The 22,795-nt window shown below is 35.5% G+C and overlaps 1 protein-coding gene and 1 non-coding gene across 2 annotated transcripts; both read left to right on the top strand.

Moving 5' to 3' along the window:
• Nucleotides 1-1,296: 1,296 nt before the first annotated feature.
• On the top strand, nucleotides 1,297-1,403 carry LOC132164852 (small nucleolar RNA R71). The gene has a single exon (XR_009438451.1). It is a non-coding gene; the product is annotated as a small nucleolar RNA R71 (small nucleolar RNA).
• A 9,144-nt stretch (nucleotides 1,404-10,547) lies between these two features.
• LOC132162936 (probable disease resistance protein At4g27220) lies at nucleotides 10,548-21,081 on the top strand. Its single transcript, XM_059573146.1, has 5 exons — nucleotides 10,548-13,316; nucleotides 13,610-14,128; nucleotides 15,055-15,591; nucleotides 16,411-16,716; nucleotides 20,914-21,081. Exons 1-5 carry the CDS (start codon nucleotides 10,548-10,550, stop codon nucleotides 21,079-21,081), a joined length of 4,299 nt encoding a protein of 1,432 aa, XP_059429129.1.
• Nucleotides 21,082-22,795: the final 1,714 nt, after the last annotated feature.

Genomic DNA, 22,795 nt, shown 5'->3' with positions numbered 1-22,795 from the left:
GTAACCAAACTAAAAAAATTCAATTATCAGATCATGTGTTCAAAATTTTAAGCTCACCAATGAAATCAAATCACAATTTTTAAGATCAACCAAAATTTTAAGACAACATGAACATGGATATATTTTTTCATTTCACAAAATAAAAATAACATAAAACTGGGTCAAAGTGTGTAAAGTGTCTCTCATACCCCAAACTTAAATTACACATTGTCCCCAATGTGTCTATAACATGGAAAGAATTTACCCAGGATATGGACGAAATTGTTTGGGATAGCATGGCTCATAGCACACTCCCAAGCATGATTTGAAGCACACTTGTCCCTGCAAAATAGACACTAAAACAAATAAAAAAGAAACTAAAAACAATCATAAAAATAAATTGACAAACAAGTAAAAAAAATAATAGGATAAACTATATGTTGCCTCCCATGAGTGTTAAGTTTAAAGTCTTCAGCCAGACTATTGTTCTCCCTTTATTCTCTTATTTCTGTCCTGAAGAAGATGCTCCAGAATTGGGTATTGTTTGGGATGGGAATCCACCCTGTTTTCTTTCACTTAGTTCCTTAGCCATGTGCCCCATTTGGACTTCCAATCTTTGCATAGCTTGCTCGGTTCTTTGTATCGCTTGATCGGTTTTTGTATTGATTTGTCTTTAAGCATTCATGAATTCCTGTACCATACTCTCCAAGTCATTCTGCTTTGATTCTTGGCTTGGTTGGCTTGCTTGTTGGTAGTTCCTCTGCTGCCCTTGATGGTTAAGAGTATTCTGATTGTTACTCCATGAAAAATTAGGGTGGTTTCGCCACCCTGGATTGAAGGTGTTGGAGTAGGGATTATTCTTGGGAGGATAATTGTTCAGTCCCACATAATTTACTTGCTCTTGATCTGTAAATGAGTACAAGGGCAAGTCCAGTAGTGTGATCAAAATGAGAACATAAAGTACATACCTAAGGTTGCATGGCTTGTTAACTAGGTGAGACATTCTGAGCAGTCATAGCTTTGACAATCATATCCAGCTTTCTTTCCACATAACATACGATGTTACTATAAATAGTTTACAAAGCCATCTGATTTTGGGGTCCACCACTCAGGTTCACTTCATACATGCCTTTGCTCTGTACTTTTTGCCTCCCTTTGGATGAGAATTGTTGGGAGTGTTCACTCAAAATCTCAAAGAGCTCTATGGCTTCCTCACTGCTCTTTTCCATCAGCATACCTCCACAAGCTGAATCAACAATACCCTTGTTAATATCATTTAAACCTTCATAAAAAGCTTGTACCTGATCATCTTGAGGCATGTTGTGATGTGGACACTTAAGAAGCAGTATATTGAAGTGATCCCACGCTTCAAAGAACATGTCTCCATCTTTTTGTTGAAATGATTGAATCTCCCTTCTAAGCTGCCTTGTCTTTTGGGCAGGGAAGAACTTCTTTAGGAACTTGCTGGATAACTCTTCCCAAGTATGAATAGACTCTGCAGGCAATGAATTATACCATAACTTAGCATTGTCTTTTAAAGAAAAAGGGAATAAGACTAACTTGAGCCTTTTTGGAGTTAGGCCTTGAACATGCTGAAGTTTGCAGAGATCAAAGAATTTCTTAAAATGCAAGTTAGGATCTTCAGCAGCTGTGCCCCTGAAGTGAGTTAATGCATTGAGTATTTGTGGGGATATATAATAATTGCCTTCCACCTCCGGTTGATATGCTATGCATTATGGCTGGTTGAGGTTTTTCTGGATGAAAGCCTGGTTCATGGGCCTTCGTACTGGTTGCGGATTCTCTAGCAACTCTTGCACTGTTTCCTCAACTTCTTCTTCTTCTTCTTCTGTGTCGGAATTGTCTTTATTCCCTTGTCGAATGGTCCTCTCAATTTCTAGATCAAGTGGGAAGACGGTTGAGGCTTGAGATCGACGACCGTGCATAAGAAGAATTTTCTCTTGGAATCACAGCAGCTTCAGTACCACTGTGCGGAAGTCCTCTAGAACTGCGCTCGATCGAAGATTTAGTGCGCTCGATCACACTTGGTCTCCACTCGATCGCAGTAACAAACTGTCAGGTGCTAGTTGAAACAGAACAGAACAGAGAAGTAATTGGAGATCTAAAAAAAAAATATTTTTAATTTTTGATAAAAAAGAAACATTAAGAACAAAATTAAAACAACCAACTAGTGGAAACTAATTCTAAACACAATTTAACACAATCCCCGGCAACGGTGCCAAACACTTGTTGTGCCAAATACTACCTAAATTAATAGATAATATTTAGTACGTTTTACTCACAAGTGCACAAGATCAAACGATAGTATAGCCGGCAAATATGAGATCATTCCCACAAGGATTGGAAAATTATGTTTAAAAATAATTTCCTAACAAATAAAATTCAATTGTCATGATTGAATTTAATAGAAAGATAAAACTAAAAAGGATTAGGGTTTTGATGTCCACCACTAATCAAACTAATTAAGATAACAATATACCAATGTGCCAATTATACCAGTATATCTAATGTTTGCCAACCTAAGGGTATGCGTGTCTACTCCTTAAGCTATTGATTTTCCTAAGCAACGAATTAGGCATGTGTGTCTACTCTAATTTGTTTCTTTCTTAAAGGATTTAGCATGGGTGTCTACTAAGTTGTTTTTTAAGAAAGCATAAATCTGTGGAAATCGACAAACATACGAGGCCTAGGGCATGGGTGTCTACTCCCGGTTCCTCATGTTGATTAACCCAAGAACCCGATGTAGATTTCTCTTGTTACTCCTATTAAACCTAAGACTCTATCATTCAAATTGATTTAACTAACTAGTCCATCCAACATGAATATGTTGGCTAGACAAACACATATGAGGAATACAAGATAACAAGTATTAATCAAATTAAATATACCAAAATATAATTGTAGCAAAGGCGCCAATATTGCAATCATAAATAGACATGATTAGGGCTTCAATCTAGCCCTAATTAAAAATAGAAACTACATAATGAAAATAAAAGGTTGAAGAGAAAAACCCAAACTCCTTTTAATCTAGCATTCAATTCCTTTCCAAAGCTTGTGCTTCTTTCTCCACACTTATTCCTAGAGGCTAAGAGGTCTATTTATAGGCTTTAGAAGTCCTTATTACACTAGTTAACATAGGAAATTCGTAGGATTTTACTCCGATTACAAGTGGGAGTTGGAAAACCCTAATATGAAAATAATAACAGTCTGGCCACACTCTTGATGTGTCACCTGCGCACGGGTGCGCTCGATCGCACGTCTACTATCAAGACTCTTCTGTTGTGCGCACGATTGCACATGACCGCTTCGCTGCTTGTCTTCTCTGGTAATGCGCTCAATCGCAGGGAACCTACGATCGATTGCACAGTCAAGGACTCCAACTTTTCCCAATTTCTCTTTTTGAGCCCAAACCTTCTAGATTTACTTCCTTATCTTTCAAAAGTCTACAAAAGCATGAAAAACACATAAAAGAACTAAAATAGCACAAATTAACATAGTTAAGTTTAAGGGCTAGAATGTGAATATTTTGGCACTTAACACTCGCGTCAAGAGTTACAGAAGGGGATACAACTCCAAATCCGACACGTCCCCAGACACCTGGATGCCCATCCCAAAAAGCTAACCATGGCACTAATACCACTTGTTGGAAGACAATTAAAGCGGTCATAGAGTTTTTATTAAGAGTACTTTAATATACATAGTTGAACACCACTTTAGTCCAAAAGCCTAAGCTAATGGGCTAAGTTCCACTTATGTAACACCCTAGTCCCATATTGGAAAGATGAGGTGGGTGGTTTATAAAGATAGTCATGAGTGCTAAGTCCCGCATTGCCTAGTTACTAGGTGAAACTTGGCTTTATAATGAATTCTAGAGAAACTTCAAATTAACTAGTCCTTTTGGAGTGATAGCGCAGATGTGGTTAGCGCTTTTCCTTAGGTCGTTGCAAATTATCTAAGTCACCTATTAATGCCAGGTTATGTGGTACTGGAGCATTGCATGATGTGTCCCTGACGAGGACGTCAGGAATTTAAGAGGGTGAGTTTATAACACCTCGATCCTATATTGGGAAGATGAGGCAGGTGGTTTATAAAAATAATCATGAGTGGTAAGTCCCACATTGCTTAGTTACTAGGTGAAACTGGGCTTTATAATGAATTTTAGGGAAGCTTCAAATTGACTAGTCCTTTTGGGGTGATAGCACAGATGTGGGTAGCGCTTTTCCCTGAGTCGTTACAAAATATGATGGAACCACCTTCTGGCAGAGCCTCTTTCAGCGGTTGCGCCTCCATCTTTAACATCGGTACCGAGCTTCTCTCTTGTTTCTCTTGGGGCAAATACATGTGCCCTCATTTTATAACACTCTTTTATCATTTCTTGTACTTTCTTTGTACTTCTCTAGATACATCTTAAAGCAACATATAAGAGGGTTTATCATCATTTTCTCAAAATTTCTTATAAAAATCATTATTTTCACAAAGTTTATTTTTCTCAAACTTGTCATGCATGCGGCATAATTCCATAATATAAACAAAATGATCATTTGCAGTTTGAAACAAAATTTCATAAAGAGCATAACATGATAATTTTTGGAAGGGATAGTAAATTCACTTACATCTAGACTACGGCTAAGAGCATTCTTTGAACTTGCGAATTAATCGCCTTGAAAAATAACTTTTTGTTCCACTTTGGCTAATAACTACCAATTTAATAACAACTTATAATTAGACTATGTTGAAATTAACTAATTAATCGAAAATACAAGGTAGTAGGTTTACCTCAATGAACCCAGTGATTTAATCCGTAAAAACCCAAATCTTTCTCTTCTATCTCTGTTTCTCTTTCTCTTCTATCTCTAATTTCATTTGTAACGACCCAGGGAAAAACGCTAGCCACATCTGCGCTATCACCCCAAAAGGACTAGTTAATTTGGAGTTTTCCTAGAATTCATTATAAAGCTCAGTTTCACCTAGTAATAAGGCAATGTGGGACTTAGCACCCATGACTATCTTTATAAACCACCCACTCTATGTGGGATTCTTCTCATCTTCCCAATATGGGACCGGGGTATTTCAACTTAAATATATTAACTACTATTTCCTTTTATATTTTCTCAATGTGGGACTCAACACAACAGTCTAAGTGCAAGAGGTGGTAAAACTAGATAATGAATTACGTCAATTAGCAATTTAGGTAGGTAATATAAGAGAGTTTATATGAGATCCTCCTGCTCAGGTAGATAGTTGGACAATCTAAAATTTATTTGAATAGGTGGGTCACATATACGCTCTCTTATAGCACTTAATCAAATTGCTAGCAATTCAAAGAGGTAATTGTTAGAGCATTCCTAACATCCTCAACAAATTTTACTCACAAAAATAACCAAAAGTACGTTTTTCTCTATTTTAACTACACATTTTTTTAAAGTATCTCTAACAACCTCACTATTTTAACCATCTACTTTTACTATTCTATTTAAATATTTGTTTTCCAATATTTGTTTTTCTTTAACTGTTAAAGGAGGAAACAGAAACATAAAAAAGAAAGGGAAAGAGAGAAACTATTTTTTTATTCAATTAGTAAGTGAATTCACTTACTATTTATTTTGGGTTAAAATAGTGAGATTAAAAGAAAAATTTTAACCATTTTTATCAAATTATCTCACCAAAATAATCAAAAACTGATTTTGGTGAGATTGTAAAGAGTGCTCTTATGATTCCCCTTATGTGAACTAGTGTAAGTCAACTTATGCCCTATTTAAATTTTGATATATTTTAATGAGTAGGTGCATGGAGCCTTGAAAAAATTAATGAGTAGGTGCTGAAATTTTGTCGTATGTTACGAATTATATTTTTCTTGTAATAATTGAGCAAAGTTGCCTATTTTATTGATTGTGGACGTTATCCATGAAAAAAAAATTCAATGAGTAGGTGTACGGAGCCCAAAAAAAAAAGGAGTAGGTGTTAAAATTTTCTCCAATGTTAAACATTAAATTTTTCGTCTAATAATTGAGCAACGTTGTCTGTTTTACTGATTGCGCAAGTTATGGGCCGGCTTATTTCTTTAGGGTGAAACAAAAGGGCACTTGGCGTGCAAAGCACGCCAGTGCAATTTTTTTTTTTTTTTTTTTTTTTGTATTAAAATATTTTTTAAAAAAAATTTCCTTCACGGCGTGCTAAACATGCCGCATTCTCTCAATCACGTCTCATTTCTTTATAGTTTTTTAGGGCGAGGGCCTAAGTTCAGGTGCACAGAAGATGTATTCTATGTTACCCTTTGTCATAACATCTATTATAATTATATCTGTTTTAATCAAAATTAAGTGATAAGGATAAACACAATAATGCCAATTTTTTGTATGAAGTAATGATATAAGGAGGATTAGAATTTTTTTAGAGTTTTCCCAAATATTATGTGACTTTTAAAATTACTATTTAATTTTTTATGATCATTATTGAATTTTGATCTATTAGTGATTTTAAATGCCACATCAAATTTGAAAGAATTCAGTCCTCCTTATATTATTACTCCTTGTAACCTAGTCATATCTTCATCTTTCATAAGGGAGGACATCAGTTCAGTGGAGAGCAGAGATACAATATTAATTAGGGGTGAAAGCCTAGGTGGTTAACTGGCAATTAGCGGTTAATAACCCTAATAACCGCTACTCGATTCTTAAAAAAAAAATTTTAAAGTTAATTTAAAAACTAAAACAAAAACAAACTAACAAAAAAAACCCAAAATGATGCCATTTTTATGGTAAGATGATAATACCCTACTAGATAGGGCATCATTTCTAGATTTTTATGGTATTATCATATTACCATAAAAACGGCGTCGTTTTTTAAAAAAAAAATTAAATTTTAATTAATTTATTTTTTTTTTAGTTTTTTCTAAAACTGCTAATCGTAACCGCCTAGGCAATTAATAGTTTTTCCTAACCGTTTTCAAAAGCGGTTAGCAGTTAAGAGGTAATTAATAACCGCCCACCTTTGCACCCCTATTATTAAGGATAAATGTTAGCCCTATAGTTTGTTAACGGTTTGATTTCTCTCTCTTTAAGGTAGTTCATTAAGAGTGAATAATAGACGTTTGCATCTAATAGATACATGCGTTTCCCCTACCAAATTAGAAATTTTCATATCAAAAATTTGTAATGTACTCATTTTGTCTTGTAAAATTTTGTTTAAGAAGACATTGATACAATCTTTAGTTCCAAAAAGACATTACAAATTGAATATTAGTTTGAAGGAGGTATGCATATTTTACTCTTCTTTTAATAACTCATCGTTTGATTATCAATAACACCCACAAGGAATAAAATGACAGATTTGGATTAGATGCTATAAAAAAATTATATCATATATTTAACACTTTGGTTCCATATTGAGAAGATGAAAAGTTGTCCACATAAAGTGAGTAGTTTAATAATAGTAATAAATACTAAGTCCTACATTGCATAGTTACTAAGTAAAACTGGACTTTATAAGAAATTCTAAAAAAACTCTAAATTAATTAATTCTTTTGTGATGATAGCGCAAATGTGTGTAATGCTTATCGTGAATTTGTTGTAATTTTTTATGACACCATAACTCGAATTTGATGTCTACATCCGACTGTGGTCCTGCATGCGTGCATATTGGCTAGTCGATCATATAATAGTGTCTTGATCGAAGTTTAAGGTAGTGGTGGGTCATCATTCCTCGTTTGTTTATGTTTTTTTTCCTTTCATGATTTCTTTGTTTGGTTGTGATGCTTCTCCCTTTGTGTTTCATTGTTCACATTCTAATCATTTTGCAAACTCTAGGAATCATCTTTGCTCTGCACTCTCAAGACAAATGAATAAAACAGAGGTACGAGATTCTACTCGCCATGTCTTTTGCTTTGCTTTTCTTTGTTTTTCCAATATATTTTATTTACCAAATTTAATTCCTTTGCATTTCTCTACTGTTTGGTTCACTTTCATTCTGTTCTTGTTGTTTTCTCTTGGTTTTAACTTTGTGCTTGCGTCTCCACCTCAAAACAGAAACAATATAAAAAAGAAAAAAAGAAAAAAGAAAAATGAAAAATGAAAACACAATATGCTTGTTGACTTTAACTTGGTGGGATATATAACAGCAAATAACATAAAACCGAAGTTTTCCGGGATGATGCTTCCTTGTATATGGTTAAGTGATTGCAAAAATAACAAAAATAATTTAGACATTTCATTAAAGATTTCTTTTTCTTTTTGGTTGGGGGAGGGGGACATACAAGATAAATAAAGAGGAAACAAGAAACACACGTCATACGCATGGAAATGGAATTCTGTTTTGTTATCTCTCCAAACTACCATTTAAAAGAAATTTTCTTGGCTCTCTCGAATTATCATTTCTTTTCGGTTTATCCTCGGTAAGATGTTGCATTAAAATGGAGGGCGCATATTTCTTCCTTGAAATGTCTAAATTATCTCGATTTTGGAAAAAAAAGTACAACAAAAAAGAAAAAGAAAAAAAGAGAGAAGATATGAAGGGTTGGTAGACCACCTTCGAAGGGTGGCTGAACATTCGTTATAGCTGAGAGAGTGACCAACCACCCTATAAAGGCTTTTGCGGTAGCCCAATATTCCCTCTATTTTGAGAGGTGTCAAAATTACCCCTTCAACCTCCACCACCCTTTGAAGGCTTTTGGAGGCGGTTGACCAAGCACATGATGTAATGCTCCAAAGTTCATTTAGTTGTAAAGTCATGCAACGTAACTTAGGCTGCAACGAATAACAATATTAAGGAACGCGATAAATACTTCTAAACTTTTAGACTATCAATGATCTAACAAATCTTCTCAAAATGCTATAGCCAATCTAGGATTTAAAGGAAAATAAGGAAGAAACTCAACTTTGAGTAATTCTTATTAAACAAACTCAATAATAATCAAAATCTCTGTTTCTGGAGCTTTAAGCATGTATTTATAGTTCCAAGACTCCTAAACCTAATAAAACTATGAATTATAATCGGAATTGAACTTCTATGGTTTCCATCCAAACGGGAACCATAGAATGGACTCTCCTAAAACTGAAAGGAAAGTTCGTAAAAAAATGAAAAATTGAAAATAACATATAGCCGTTCGGACGGCTTGCGAACAGTCTACAAACAAGCGTCCTTTCGACCTAGTAAACATCGGAATTAGCAAACTATCGTGAAATATTACTTTGTAAATCATTGAGTTAGCTTTCCAACGCCACAAATATTGCTCCAATTGGAGGTCTAAAATTCTAGATATGGCCTTCTTAGTATAACTCGTCAGGTGCGAATTTCTCACTAATCATCGCTCTTCTTTATGGAATTATTTGAGTTCTGTTCAATAAGATTATTCAGAGTTGAGTTTCTTTATGATTTTCCTTCAAACCCTAGAGAGTATCTAGCATTTTAGAGAAGATTTATTAGATCTTTTGATCATATCAATATTTAGAAATACCTATCCTTCCTTATTGTTGTTGTTCTTCGCATCCCACTAAGTCACGTTACATCACTGACTTAACAGATTCTAATAATGTTAAACGTTAGAGTTAAAAATAAAAAAATAAATAAAAAATAAAATAAAATAAATGTGATACTTGTCCTATTTAAGTTAGTATCAGACTAACAAAATCCGTTAAACTAGTTGACGGAATTTGACTCTATGGACTAAAGTGTTTTTTTGGCATACCTCATAAATTTTTGAGTTCATTTAGATACCAGAAGAAGCTAATTGTAAATCAGGTAAACCACAACGACTAATTTTGCATTTTTCCCTTAATATCCTCAAGTAGAATATTGCAAGAGGGTTGTCCATAAGTATATCATCTGGGCTTTATAGTCCTTAAACTTTCTTGCATAAACTCGTTAAACTCTCCAATTTTCTCAAATTTATCATGACCCACTAAAATGTGAATGATCTAACATGTTATTTTTAAATTTATAAAAAAATCTCCTAATTTTTAAAATTATTTTTAAAAACTTTCGAATTCACAACAAACCAGCACAAATGCCCTAAAAAAAATAGGGTTAATTTAGCATGAAAGAACACTTGAGGAAACATGATCGAAATAATATTGAAATTTCGGTTGGGTCAGATGGCGGTAGCTCACGGGTTCGGCCATAAATTCATTTTCATTGGCCCTCGCTGGGTCATTTTTAGATTCCAAATTAATAAGTTGTATCTTGTATGTGTTTGAGTTGTTTTTCAATTAAAAGAAAATATATATATATATATATATCACAACACCTTTCATATACTTAAATTTAATAGTTTTAATCTTACCACCTCCCTTTTCCAATTTAAAAACATTGAATATTTAAAATGGAGGGCTGATGAAGTAATTAATGCAGGTGTGAAACTCAGGTTCTACTTTTCCGATGTGAAGAAACGCAAATGCAGGTTTGAAATGAAAGTCGTACTACGAGCTTAAATTCTCCCTATTATTTATTCTCATTGCAGTTTCTAGTTGTGTTTTTCTTGTTTTCCCTTACTTCAAAAAAAAAAAAAAAAACAAAAAAAAAAAGGAGAAGGAAAGTGGGAAAAAATTGAAACAAGAATGGAGTGTCTATATGCGGTTGGAGCACAAATCGCTCAGTTATTCATTGAACCGATTGTTTCACCAATTGTTGCACCAATTCTTGGACCAATTGGACGGTGGCTATGTTATTCGTGTAACTACGACAGCAACATTGAGACTATGGAGAATCAGGTAGAGATCTTGAAGACGATTAGAGAGAGGGTGCAAAATTCTGTTGATTCTGCTAGAAGAAACGGTGAAGAAATTGGATCTCTTGTTACCATGTGGTTGAAAAAGGTGGATGAGATTACAGAAGAGGCCAAAAAAGTTGTTGAAGACGATGATAGGTGTTGTAATGGGGCATGCCTTAACTTGTGGCAGCGGCATCAGCTAAGTCGGAAAGCAAAAAAGATAGTGAAAACTGTTGGTGAACTCATAGAAAATTGCACATGGACTAGTAGAGATATGGAGTACATGGACTTTGTGTCAAGAAAGTCAACTGCAGAGGGACTTATGGAGGCATTGGGAGATGCTAATACTAAGGTGATTGGGGTGTATGGGATGGCTGGTGCGGGAAAGACTACACTGGTGAGAGAAGTTGCCAGGCGAGCCAAGGAAAAAAAGTTATTCGATGAGGTGGCCATTGCATATGTGACGCAAAGCCCAAATCTTACACAAATTCAAAGGGAAATTGCCTACATGCTAGATCTAAAGCTTGATGCGGAAATTGTAAGTGAAAGAGCAGATCGTCTAAAGCAGAGATTAACAACACACAAGAAGATACTTATTATCCTAGATGATATATGGAGCAAATTGGATTTGGAGAAAATAGGAATTTCTTGTACGCAATGCAAAGTCGTACTAACATCTAGAGATAAAAATGTATTATCCTGTGAAATGGGCACCCAGAAGGATTTTGAGCTTGTACAATTACCCCAAAAGGAAGCATGGAATTTGTTTGAGAAAATGGCAGGCGATTGTGTTAAAGACCCTAATTTGAGAAGCACAGCGGCTGAAGTAGCTAAAGAGTGTGCAGGTCTGCCTATTGCACTTGTAACAGTGTCTAAGGCATTAAAAAATAAGAGTATACATGTTTGGAAGGATGCCCTGCAGAAACTAAGAAGAATTGTTCCGACACAAATGATAACAACGCCGTACTCAAGTATATATCCTTCTATAGAGCTGAGTTATAGTCATCTGGAAAGTTCGGAGGTTAAAGATTTCTTTTTGCGTTGTGCTGAAATGCATGACTCCATTAACTTTCAAGACTTGTTGAAATATTGTTATGGTTTGAGTTCATTTGAAGACATTGATAATCTAGAACAAGCCAGAAACAGATTATATAGCCTAGTTCATAATCTGAAAGACAAGAGTCTATTGCTAGATTGTCCCCATAGTTCTGAGCATTGCCATATGCATGATGTTGTTCGTTATGTTGCAAGATTCATAGCATCAAGTGATCATAATATGTTTGTGGTGAGTGATAGTAGTGGACTAAAAAAATGGACAGATGCAGATTCACTCAGAAGATGCAGGGCATTCTCTATCCGTGGTGGAGATATCCATGAACTTCCTAACAAAATGGAATGTTCAGATTTAAGATTCTTTTATGTGTATGGTGGGGATTGTGCTTTGCATATCCCAGAGACTTTCTTTGAAGGGATGGGAAAGCTCCAAGTTTTAGATTTGACTGAAATGAAACTTCCATCACTTCCTTCATCACTTGGTCTCCTTATAAATCTACAAACATTGTGCCTGGATCATTGTCTGTTGGGAAACATAGCTGTAATTGGAGAGCTTAAGAATTTAGTCATCCTTAGCCTCTTAAGTTCTAACTTGTCACAATTACCCAAAGAAATAGCGTTGTTGACTCGTTTACGGTTGTTGGATCTGAGCAAGTGTTTCAAACTTGAGGTGATTCCACCTAATGTGCTATCAAGCTTGGTTGAATTAGAAGAGTTGTACATGGGAAATAGTCTTGTTCAATGGGAGAGTGAAGGACTGAGTTCAGAAAGAAATAATACAAGCCTTGCTGAGCTGAAGCATTTGTCACGGTTGACCACTTTAGAGATACATATTACAGATGTCAAAAATTTGCCTAAAGATCTTTTGTTTGAAAGGTTAGAAAGATATGCAATATCTGTAGGAGATCATGTATGGGACTCTTCTAATAAGCGTGAAGCCTCAAAAATATTGAAACTCAAGTTGAATACGAGCTTTCAATCAGAGGTTGGGATTAAACTGCTACTGAAGAGAACAGATGCTCTTTATCTAGATGAATTAAGGGGTGTTAAGAGTCTTCTAAACCAATTAGATAGAGAAGGTTTTCAACAATTGAAGCATCTCCATATCCAAAATAATCCTGAGATTCAATATATCATTAACTTAAGGATTCCGGTTGTTGCCTTTCCTTCCTTGGAGACATTTCTTCTCAAAAATATGATGAGCTTGGAAGAAATATATCGTGGCCAACTTCCCTTGACATCTTTCCATAACTTGAGAATTGTAAAAGTGGAACATTGTGATAAATTAAAATTTCTCTTCTCATCATCCACGGCTAGGGGCCTTTCACAACTCGAAGAATTGGAAGTAAGAGAATGCAAGATCATGGGTGCAATAGTCATCGAAGAAGGCGGCAAAATAGAAGACAACAATACATCATTGTTCCCTAAACTACGTCACTTGGCACTAGAGCATCTTCCAAAGCTCATGGGCTTCTTGATCACACAAAATCCCTTCATAACAGATGCTGGAGAAATCATTTCAGAGGCCAAGCTTTGTTTTCACATCCCAATTCTACACGAACAGGTATATTAGATTCCAATTCATCAAATAATGACCCCACACACTCGGTAAAAACTACATATAGATGTTAACTTCTTTTTTTTTATCGACCTAAGAAATTATATCTTTCTAATGATATCAATAATAATCTTGAAGTTCTAGAATCATTGGAACTATGATGAAGTGAAGTGAATGTCACATGTGACAAAAACATGACCTTATTACCTCCCAAAGAATACACAAACACAATTATGCACATCCTAGCTTGTGCATCTTATAGGTTGTTGAGAAGGAGGAATAATTGCTTCTTGCTACAGGTGGTGTTCCCCATCTTGGAAACGTTGGAACTATCATCAGTAAACTTGGAAGAGATAGAGCAGAACCAACATCCGGAAAGGTCATCTTGCAGATTAACAAACACGCAAGCAGCATCAAGATTTGAAAATTTGTCGTTCCTGAAAGTACAAGGCTCTAGTAACATAAAATTTTTGTTGTCACTCTCTACAGCTAGATTTATGGTGCATCTCAAACATCTTCATGTATTAGAATGCAAGGTTGTGGAAGAGATACTAGTCACCGAAGAATTGGTAATTCCTAAGGTGTTGTTCCCTCAACTAGAATGCTTGTTACTAAAAAATCTTCCTTTCCTCGAAAGATTTTGCACAGGAAGTAATATCGAATTTCCATCCTTGAAAAAAGTGGTGATACAACATTGCCCTAAATTAAAGACATTCATACTCAAACCTGTCAGTTCAAGCATGACGGGTAGACAACTCGAGGAAATGAATGCAAAGGAGAGCCCTTATTCTGTTATGCAGTCTTTCTTCAATGAAGAGGTAACTCTATTTAATTAAATAAATAAAATAACATTAGATTTATTTTAAACATCCCATTATTTGATAAGAAAATGTTTAATAAGACTTTAAATGACTATTGACTTTGCATGCTAATTGTTGTGTACAACTTCTCGTGTATTGGGTGCTGACTAGGAGTAAGAAATAGGCATATTTCACCTTTACATTATACTTGAAAATAACTAGCATGGAAACTTTATGTATAGCCATATCAGTTGTAGAACATATAGCACTGCAACGAACTTAGAGTTAAAAAATTGATGAAGTTAAGACATGACTTTTTTTTTTTTTTTTTTTTTTATTCAAGTTAAGATATGACTTGTATTAAGAACCTAATTGATTAAGAAAAATAGTATTCCTACTTCATGTTTTAAGATAATTTTTTCAGCTCGTGATGATCTCGCTACTTGTACAAAGGCATTTTATATGACACGCGGTTGCTTATCCTATTGAAATTCATACAAAGGTCCCTACTTTGTAGTTGTAAAGTAAAAGTTGATAAACACAATAAAATTGACTTTAGCAACGAAAGCAATTGTTGTTTAAATTTTATAGCAACAACAAATTTTTGTTGCCAGATTATTCCTTTCGTTAATCTATGAATAATCAACAACAAATCAAAGTCTTTGTTAAAAACGTTTTTTAACAACAACAAAATAAGTCGTTGACAATTGTGGTCCCTAGAAGGGTCAAAAGTCGTCGCTAAAAACATGTTGTTCCTGATTGTCATAAGTCAACAATATGTTGTCGATTATGACAAATAGTGACGATATATGTTGTTAGTTGTCCCAATTAGCATGCTATCGTCAAATAAAACTCGATCATCAAATGAAAGAAGAATAATATGCATACACTAGTTTGTGCATCTTTTAGGTTGTTGAAGGATATATTATTAACTGTCATTGCAGGTTGTGTTCCCTATCTTGGAAAGGTTGGAACTGTCATCAGTTAACTTGGCAGAGATAGAGCAAAACCAACATCCGGCAAGGTCCTATTGCTTATTAAGAAACACGCAAGCAACGTCAAGATTTGAAAATTTGTCATACTTGGAGGTGCAGGGCATGGGTAACATAAAATATATATTGTCATTCTCTACAGCTAGATTTATGGTGCAGCTCAAACATCTTCACGTCTTGGAATGTGAGGTTGTGGAAGAGATACTAGTCAGGGAAGAATTAAGATTAGAAGAAGAAATAACTCCAGAGGTGTTGTTTCCTCGACTAGAATGCCTGTTTCTAAAAGAACTCCCAATCCTCAAAAGATTCTGTGTAGGAAGTAACATTGAATTTCCATCCTTGGAGAATTTGAAGATAGAACATTGCCCTAAACTAGAGACATTCATATCCAAACCTCTCAGTTCAGGCATGACGATCAGCAAAGAACTCAAGGAAATGAGTGTAGATGAGACTCCTCATAATGTTATGCAACCTCTCTTCAATGAAGAGGTAAATAATTTTTTGGAGAAATTTGACTTTAATCCCTTGAACTTCAATTACTTTTACAATTAACCTCCCAAAGTCTAAAAACTCTCCATTTAGTGTATCAAACTTTTAATATTTTGCAATGTCACCCCTCTGTTAGATTTTTCTGTTAAATGATACTAAGATTACCAAAATACCCCTATTTTTTATTATAAGAAAATAAAATAAAAAAATTGTAAATATTCAAGCGTGAGTATTTTTGCAAATTCTGTTAAATCCAAACCAAGGCTTGAATCTTTGCAATTTTTTTCTTTTAAAAAATTGGGGGGTATTTTGGTAATTTTGACACTCATCGGTTAAGTTATACTGTTAAATCTTAACGGAATGATGACAATGTAAAAAATTGGATGTTTGGTACACTAAATTGAGAGTTTTTGACCTCTAGAGGGGAGAGTAATTGCAAAAATGATGGAAGTTCAGGGGGGTTAAGTAGAGTTTCTCCTAATTTTTTATTATCCCCCTGTTTCAACTTGACACATTTTAGATTCTAAATTTAAAACATCTTTGGTGTCATTATATATATATATATATATATATATATATATATATATCTTATCTTCCATTATGTGAGTTTTTTTGTTATGATATTAACACACGAGAAGAACCATGCAGGTTGTCTTCCCCAATTTGGTACAATTGATAATCTCCCACATGGATTGCTTGAAAATCATATGGAAGAACCAATTCGCCATAGACTCCTTTTGGAAGCTTCAATTTATAAAAGTTCAATTTTGTGAAAAGCTTATGAACATTTTTCACTCTAATATGCTCACAAGATTCCAGAGTCTAGATACACTTATCGTAGATAATTGTGGGGTGGAGGAAATTGTTGCCAGGGAAAAAGGATCAGAAGCGATAGCTAGGTTCGTGTTCCCTCAAATAACTAGCCTTTGTCTTGAAGAACTACCACAACTCAAATGGTTTTACCCTGGGATGCATGCTTCAGAATGGCCAATGCTGAAATCATTAACAGTGAATGGATGCCAAAAAGTAGACATATTTGCTTTTGAACTTTTGAGCTTTCAAGAAACACTTCAAAAGAGCCCAGTTGAGATCGCCATTAAACAACCTCTTTTCTTGGTTGATCAGGTAAGAGCCTTAACTAATCTCATAAGATTTCCACATTCATGCTGAAGTGTAGAATTGATATGGCCTCTAAATTAATTGAACTTAATTTTCATTGTGCTATCTAGATTTATGTCCGAAAAAAAAAAATTGTCAAAACGAAGGAAAGACTAGAAGAAAAAAAAAAAAGCATAACAAAGGAAAGAAGATTGTTGGTTTATTAAAGAAATATTCATTATAATGTTATCATATTTACATAAGCAAACAAGTGAGTGTTCTGTTTCAATTGTATAAAAGATTGTTGGTTTATTAAAGCAATATTAATAACAATGAATATAAATGTATGCATACGCATTATCTTATATGATAACAATGATTATGAAAATGATAATTTAGTTTCAGTAAAGTCTTATGTATTTTTTCACACCTCTCGTTTAAAGCGAGAACTCTGTTAGCTAGTGGATCTTGGAGTCGACATTCCCAATTTGTTATTGGTTTTTACACTAGTAGTTTGCAACATCGTAGTCCACTGGTAGCACAAAACATTCCAATTCTTTTTTTATTAGTAGTCTTTGATCGACTGTTAGCAGATGCTACCCAGCGAACTGGTAGCCTCACACCTCCACCACTTTCTAGTTTTCTTGGTAGTTATCATATTAGCTCTTTATTTATTTTTGGACACAACATGCATTTATTTCATTCATGGTCAATATTTTAAAGTAGATAATGAATAAAACAATGTCATTCCTCAGTAGGTACTTCCGTATTTACACTCCTCTGACTGGATCTCTTAACTTCTTTCTGCATATAAATTATGTACATACAAAATAACATATCTATTAGTATTAGTTCATTTATGAGACTTTGTTGTTTTGGGCCCTTAGATCTATATATTTATTATGTCCATCACTTTTCATCTACTATTTATTTATTAAATTCAATATTAAACTTAACCTTGCAATTTACATAATTGAAGACAAAGGTTATAGTTTAAACGCCGAAGTGAATGTGACATAGCAATGTTAATCCAAAAGTAAAAACAACATAAACACTACTTATTTATCTTTTAATTAAGCTATTTCGGACCTTTAACAACATATTAAAGATAATTAACTTAATTTGAACGACAAAGAGATATGCCAAGTGAATCATAGAATATTGTCTTAAAAAGTTACTTTCACACTCATATTTCAAGTTTTTGGACTTAAAACGGTAGAAAGTGATTCAATGCTTTTTCGAGAATATTCAAGAGACAACTTCTTGCATAGAATACTTCCCAATCTAACTTTAGAAAACAGAATTCTACTTTCCTAAGGGTGGCCGTGTGGTATGATGAAGAAAGGGAAAGAAAAATCTTCACTTTGGACTAGCTTTGGTCGTGTGGAGAAAGGAGAAAGGAGAAAGGAAGAAGAAACTCTTGGAAAGGACATGTAGATCGAAAATGACCCTTGATGCACCTTTATATAGAAAACACCAAGGACCCATTAAGCAAAGGGGTATGCCAAGGGGGGAAAAGAATGGAGTAAAATTGATGTAGCAGAAGATTAAGCTAACTAATCAAAGCGCAGTGTCTTTGATTCTGCAAGGAGAAGCGTCTTCGTCTTCTACCCAAAAAAATTAAAACAAGTTCGCAGATTAAAAGAATGATAAAACTCCGCAAAGTCTTTGAGAAAACATTATCTGATTTGATAATAATTCAATTGATTGAGTTTTACATAATAAGCTAGCCTATTTATAGAAAAGAAATACCTGTAGAGAAAGTAAACCTAATCCTAATAGCAATAGTAAACCTAATCCTAATAAAGGAAGGAAAATAATTAAAGCAAATATAATACTATTAAGGGAAGGAAATAAAGTCCTAATAAAATAAAATAAAATCATAATATAAAATTGATAATCAGTGGAAATTGTGACAATCTTACCTTTTGTACTTCAATTATTTGAAAACGGGTAAAATTCTGATCAAGTGGTGCTGCTCGAATATTATTTTTGATATTTTCCTTATTTTCATTCTTACAGAAAATATGGGTAAATTTCGTCCTCCATAAAAAATGCAAGACTTAGCTTAAAAGTTTTGAAAAGTCTATGTCTTCACACTTTTAAAGTCTTAGTCTTCCTTTGTCCTCTTGCTCAAAAATATCACTTGATGCACATGAGTCTAAGTTAACAACTATTCACTTTTTGCAATTAGTTCAATAGTTCAAAAAACCGAATTTTAGGTACATCTCTTTAATATTCCAAATTAAATCCTCACTTTCTCTAACTAATATGGTAGTCATTTATTAAATCCTCACCGAATTTTAGATATTACGCCTTTTCATTAGGGTTGGCGTTCTCCCGAGGGATATATAATACAATATCGATGCTCCAACCATTGTACATTATGTCCATAACTAGCAGAACGACCGAGTTCAACCTCGGGTGGCCCACGCTACTAATAATGTAAGTCCTGTAGTGACCTGTCAATCATACATGGTTGTGCTAGTCACAAAACAACCATTTGATCCGAAGCCCATATAACACATACACACACATTTCACCATAAAATCAAGTATATATATATAGTAAGCTCATGGCCGCCATTATACCACTCGTACTAGTGTAGCATGTCATGCTATAGATCTTATCAATCGATTACTAAGACAGTTACCAAGGTACCTAAAAGAGTAAATATGCTCATATCATATGCTGGCTCAATTAGCTAACATATCTCACATTTTTTAAGAAAGCATTCATAAATGTTTACTTACCTCGTATGCTCGCTTGAGTTGTCTGCCATTCTGAATCCCAGCTATAACAAAACATGCCTATCGTTATCTGCAATGCTAGAAGGTCTACTAAAGACACAAAACGTCCTAATCGAATACGTCTAGCTAAAAGGTCACAAAAATGTACCTCTATGCATTATGGGCTCCAGTAGAACGTTTTGTCAAATGAACAAACGTTGGGGCTCCGGGGCAAATGTTAGGCCAGAATGGGTAGAGAACATTCGGCCATAATGGGTAGAGAACATTCGGGCAAAGTCAAAATGAAAAGCTTGGGCTTCTATCCTCAAGTCACCATGTTACAAACTACATCTTAGGCCCTAAACAAGTTCATACCAATATAGTGAAGCATGATATTTATGAAAACCAAATAAAACAATGAGTGCTTCAAAAACATTTGAAAACCACTCTTTTCCTCTAAGAAGAAATGGTACACAAGTCATGGCATCTTTAAAAACTTGAAGAAAACAAGGATAATAACAAAATAACATAAATGCTTGGTGAAAGGTCAAGAGTTACCTTGAAGATAGCATAAATCCCCCAAAACCTTCTCCTTCCTCTCAAGAAAATCTCCTCTTACTTTAAGGTTAGGGTTTCCAGTGTAAGAGGAGGCTTAGGGACGAAGGGGAGGCATTTATAGGGGTGGGTAGGCATGATCCCTCCTGCAAGGTGGTGAATAGGTTAAAAATGCTTTTCAAACTATCACCAAACGTTTAATGTACTATTACACAGTGGTTATAAGGTTGCAGGTGGAACATTTGGTCAATAGCCAGTGGTCAAAATTTTGAAGACGAATGTTGACTATGGTTCCCTTCCAAACATTCACACTAAGGACATGGTTAAACGTTCAATGTGGTCCCCTACCAAACGTTCGACTAGATAGTTAGGGTTAGGACTTTAGGGCTATTTTTCAAATGGCGGTTTGATTAAGGGTTAAGACATTTTTTTGAGGGTCATAAAAAGAGTTTAATAAGCTCAAATAAACCATTTTTTTTTTTATAAATAAATCTTGAAAATTTGGGGCATCACATTCTCCTCCTCTTATAAAAATTTCTTTCTCAAAATTTTCGTGTTTTTAAAGCCCCTTTTTTTTCTTTTTAAAAGGTATCGTAAAAGATTGTTTTCGAGAAGGAGAAACAAAATGATAAACATTTTTAAGAAATGCATTTGCTAAATAATAAAAATGAAAATCATAGGAAATAAGTACGAGATAAAATAAATATGTACAAACATCCAAAATTGCCACCACCAGGGTGGACTTTTAATGTAGCATAATACAACCCACAATGGCCTCCAAGGCCCTAACATAATACTTAATGTCTTACTGGAGCAACCATCTAGTACCCCTGGGGCTAGTTTTTGTTGAGCTCCGTCTTGAGGCGTTCCTCCTGGCGGGACTACCTCTCCTTCAACTGGTGCTCGGACTATAAATTATGTAGTCCCCCACATTTAGCAGTGGTACTACCATCCACTCATGGAGCTCTCGAATAAGTCTGGAGTCCTCTCGTCGTGTATCCTGCTCAGTCTCCAACGCAGTAGTCACACTCCCCAGTGTCGCCTGAATCTCAGCCAGTTGCTGACTCATATCTGGAGGGTTTCCAGCGGCACTAAGCCGGGAGGATGAAGCTCAATCCGGTGAGTGTCTCCCAACTGGCGGCTTTCGGGCTTGGGGTGGTCGAGGTGTTGCAGCCGGTGCCCATAGATGTAATCTGTTCACATTGAAGAATTGGGAGGTGAAGGGTCCCTTGGATGAGACGGTGTGGTGGCCATCAATAGATAGCCTGGTGTGCTCTACTAACCGCGTCCTGAGGGCCCCGTAAGGCAAGAATGTCCTTGGGTCTGCCGTCCTAACGTCCTTCATGATGGTGAAGGCGAGGGATACGAAGTCGATCGGCACCCTGGTCAATACAATGTAAAGGCAGAGAGCCCTATCCCAGACGATGGACACGAGGCTATTAACCAGAAAGATCCGGCTAATGATTATTTGGTAGATGAGGCGTGCTTCGTCTGATAGGTCGTTCGGGGCGAATCCTCCATCGCCCTCCAACTCCATCGTGTGGGGCCGCCCCCTCAGCAAAACACTCAACCAGCAAGGAGCGAAGGGGCTTGGTGTCTAGTGTGTACGGGTACTCCAAGTTCATCAGTCATGGAGTACCGAGGATGCTGCTGATCAAGTCGGGGGTCAACTCTATGGGCTCATCTCGTACCCATATCCAAAAGGAATTGTGGTGCCTATGGTGGATGTTCAAGTAGAACTCCAACACCAAAACCTCAACCGCCGGTCGATTGTTGGCGAGCATGGGCTGGGATCCCTAGAACTAGAACAACTCCCAAATGATCGGGGCCCAGTTGGCGATGTCATCCATCATTACTCCCCTCTCCACAATATGCCCATCTTGTCGTAGTAAAGGAGTACCAGCACTCTGCCTTGTAGTCGGGGAATGGTAAGTCATCATAGATGATGCCGGCCTAGTCATGCATCGCCGAACTAGCCTCGAGGTCCGAGTAGAGAGGCGCGAGGGCGGTGTGGTCGGAGGAACCCTCCTCCATCAAGTTATTAGTCTCTAGCTTATGAGCCTCCTACATTTTTACCTCCACCCTACACCGGGTGAAAGGCCATGATGACAAAGTAGCTACACTGGATTTGGTCCGTGCCATCTTTCTACATCAATAAAAAATAAAATAAATAAATAAATAAAAATAAATAAAAAACAACTATTATTACTTCTCTACGTGTAACCCTAGGTGGTGACCTATCAAACTCCAACACAAAAGAGGTGGAATAAGTTTTGGAAATCGAATCCCATTCAAGTGCTAGGTTAGGCCTTGTTTGAGGTGTTTGGGTTGAGAGACATTGAGAGAAAATGAGAGAGAGTGAGATTTAAAGAGCGTTCGGCCGTTTAAATTCACAAAACTTGGGTTTTTAAGCGAATATTCGGTGCCGCGACCGAACGTTCGGTTAGAAGGTAATTTTTTTTTTTTTTTTTTTTGAAAGGTGCAATATCTAGAGGTATAATGTAGGTTTAACAAGGCTTCATTAAACAAAACACTTCAATATGGTGTAAGGGAAAATATTTAAAATAGCACTTTGAGTTTGGAAAGAGTTTTAATATCAAAGACGCATAAAAATGCGAAGTTAAAATTTGCATGAAGTGAAAATCCATTTTTCATTTGATTTTTTTAAAAAAAAAAAAAAAAATATATGAGCACCTATTAATCAAAAGTGTCATCACTAAGTGCATGTGCGTAACCTAATTATCCTAGCTAACACTAATTAGCTAAATACAACCTAATCAATCTTCGGCAGAATCTTCTAACGGGTCCTTGACCATAGCCAC

The sequence above is a fragment of the Corylus avellana genome, chromosome ca10 (assembly GCF_901000735.1).
Source record: "Corylus avellana chromosome ca10, CavTom2PMs-1.0".
In the NCBI taxonomy this organism is placed as follows: Eukaryota; Viridiplantae; Streptophyta; class Magnoliopsida; order Fagales; family Betulaceae; genus Corylus; species Corylus avellana.
The sequence above is the reverse complement of the archived record's forward strand: the minus strand, read 5'-3'. Positions and strand labels throughout refer to the sequence as shown.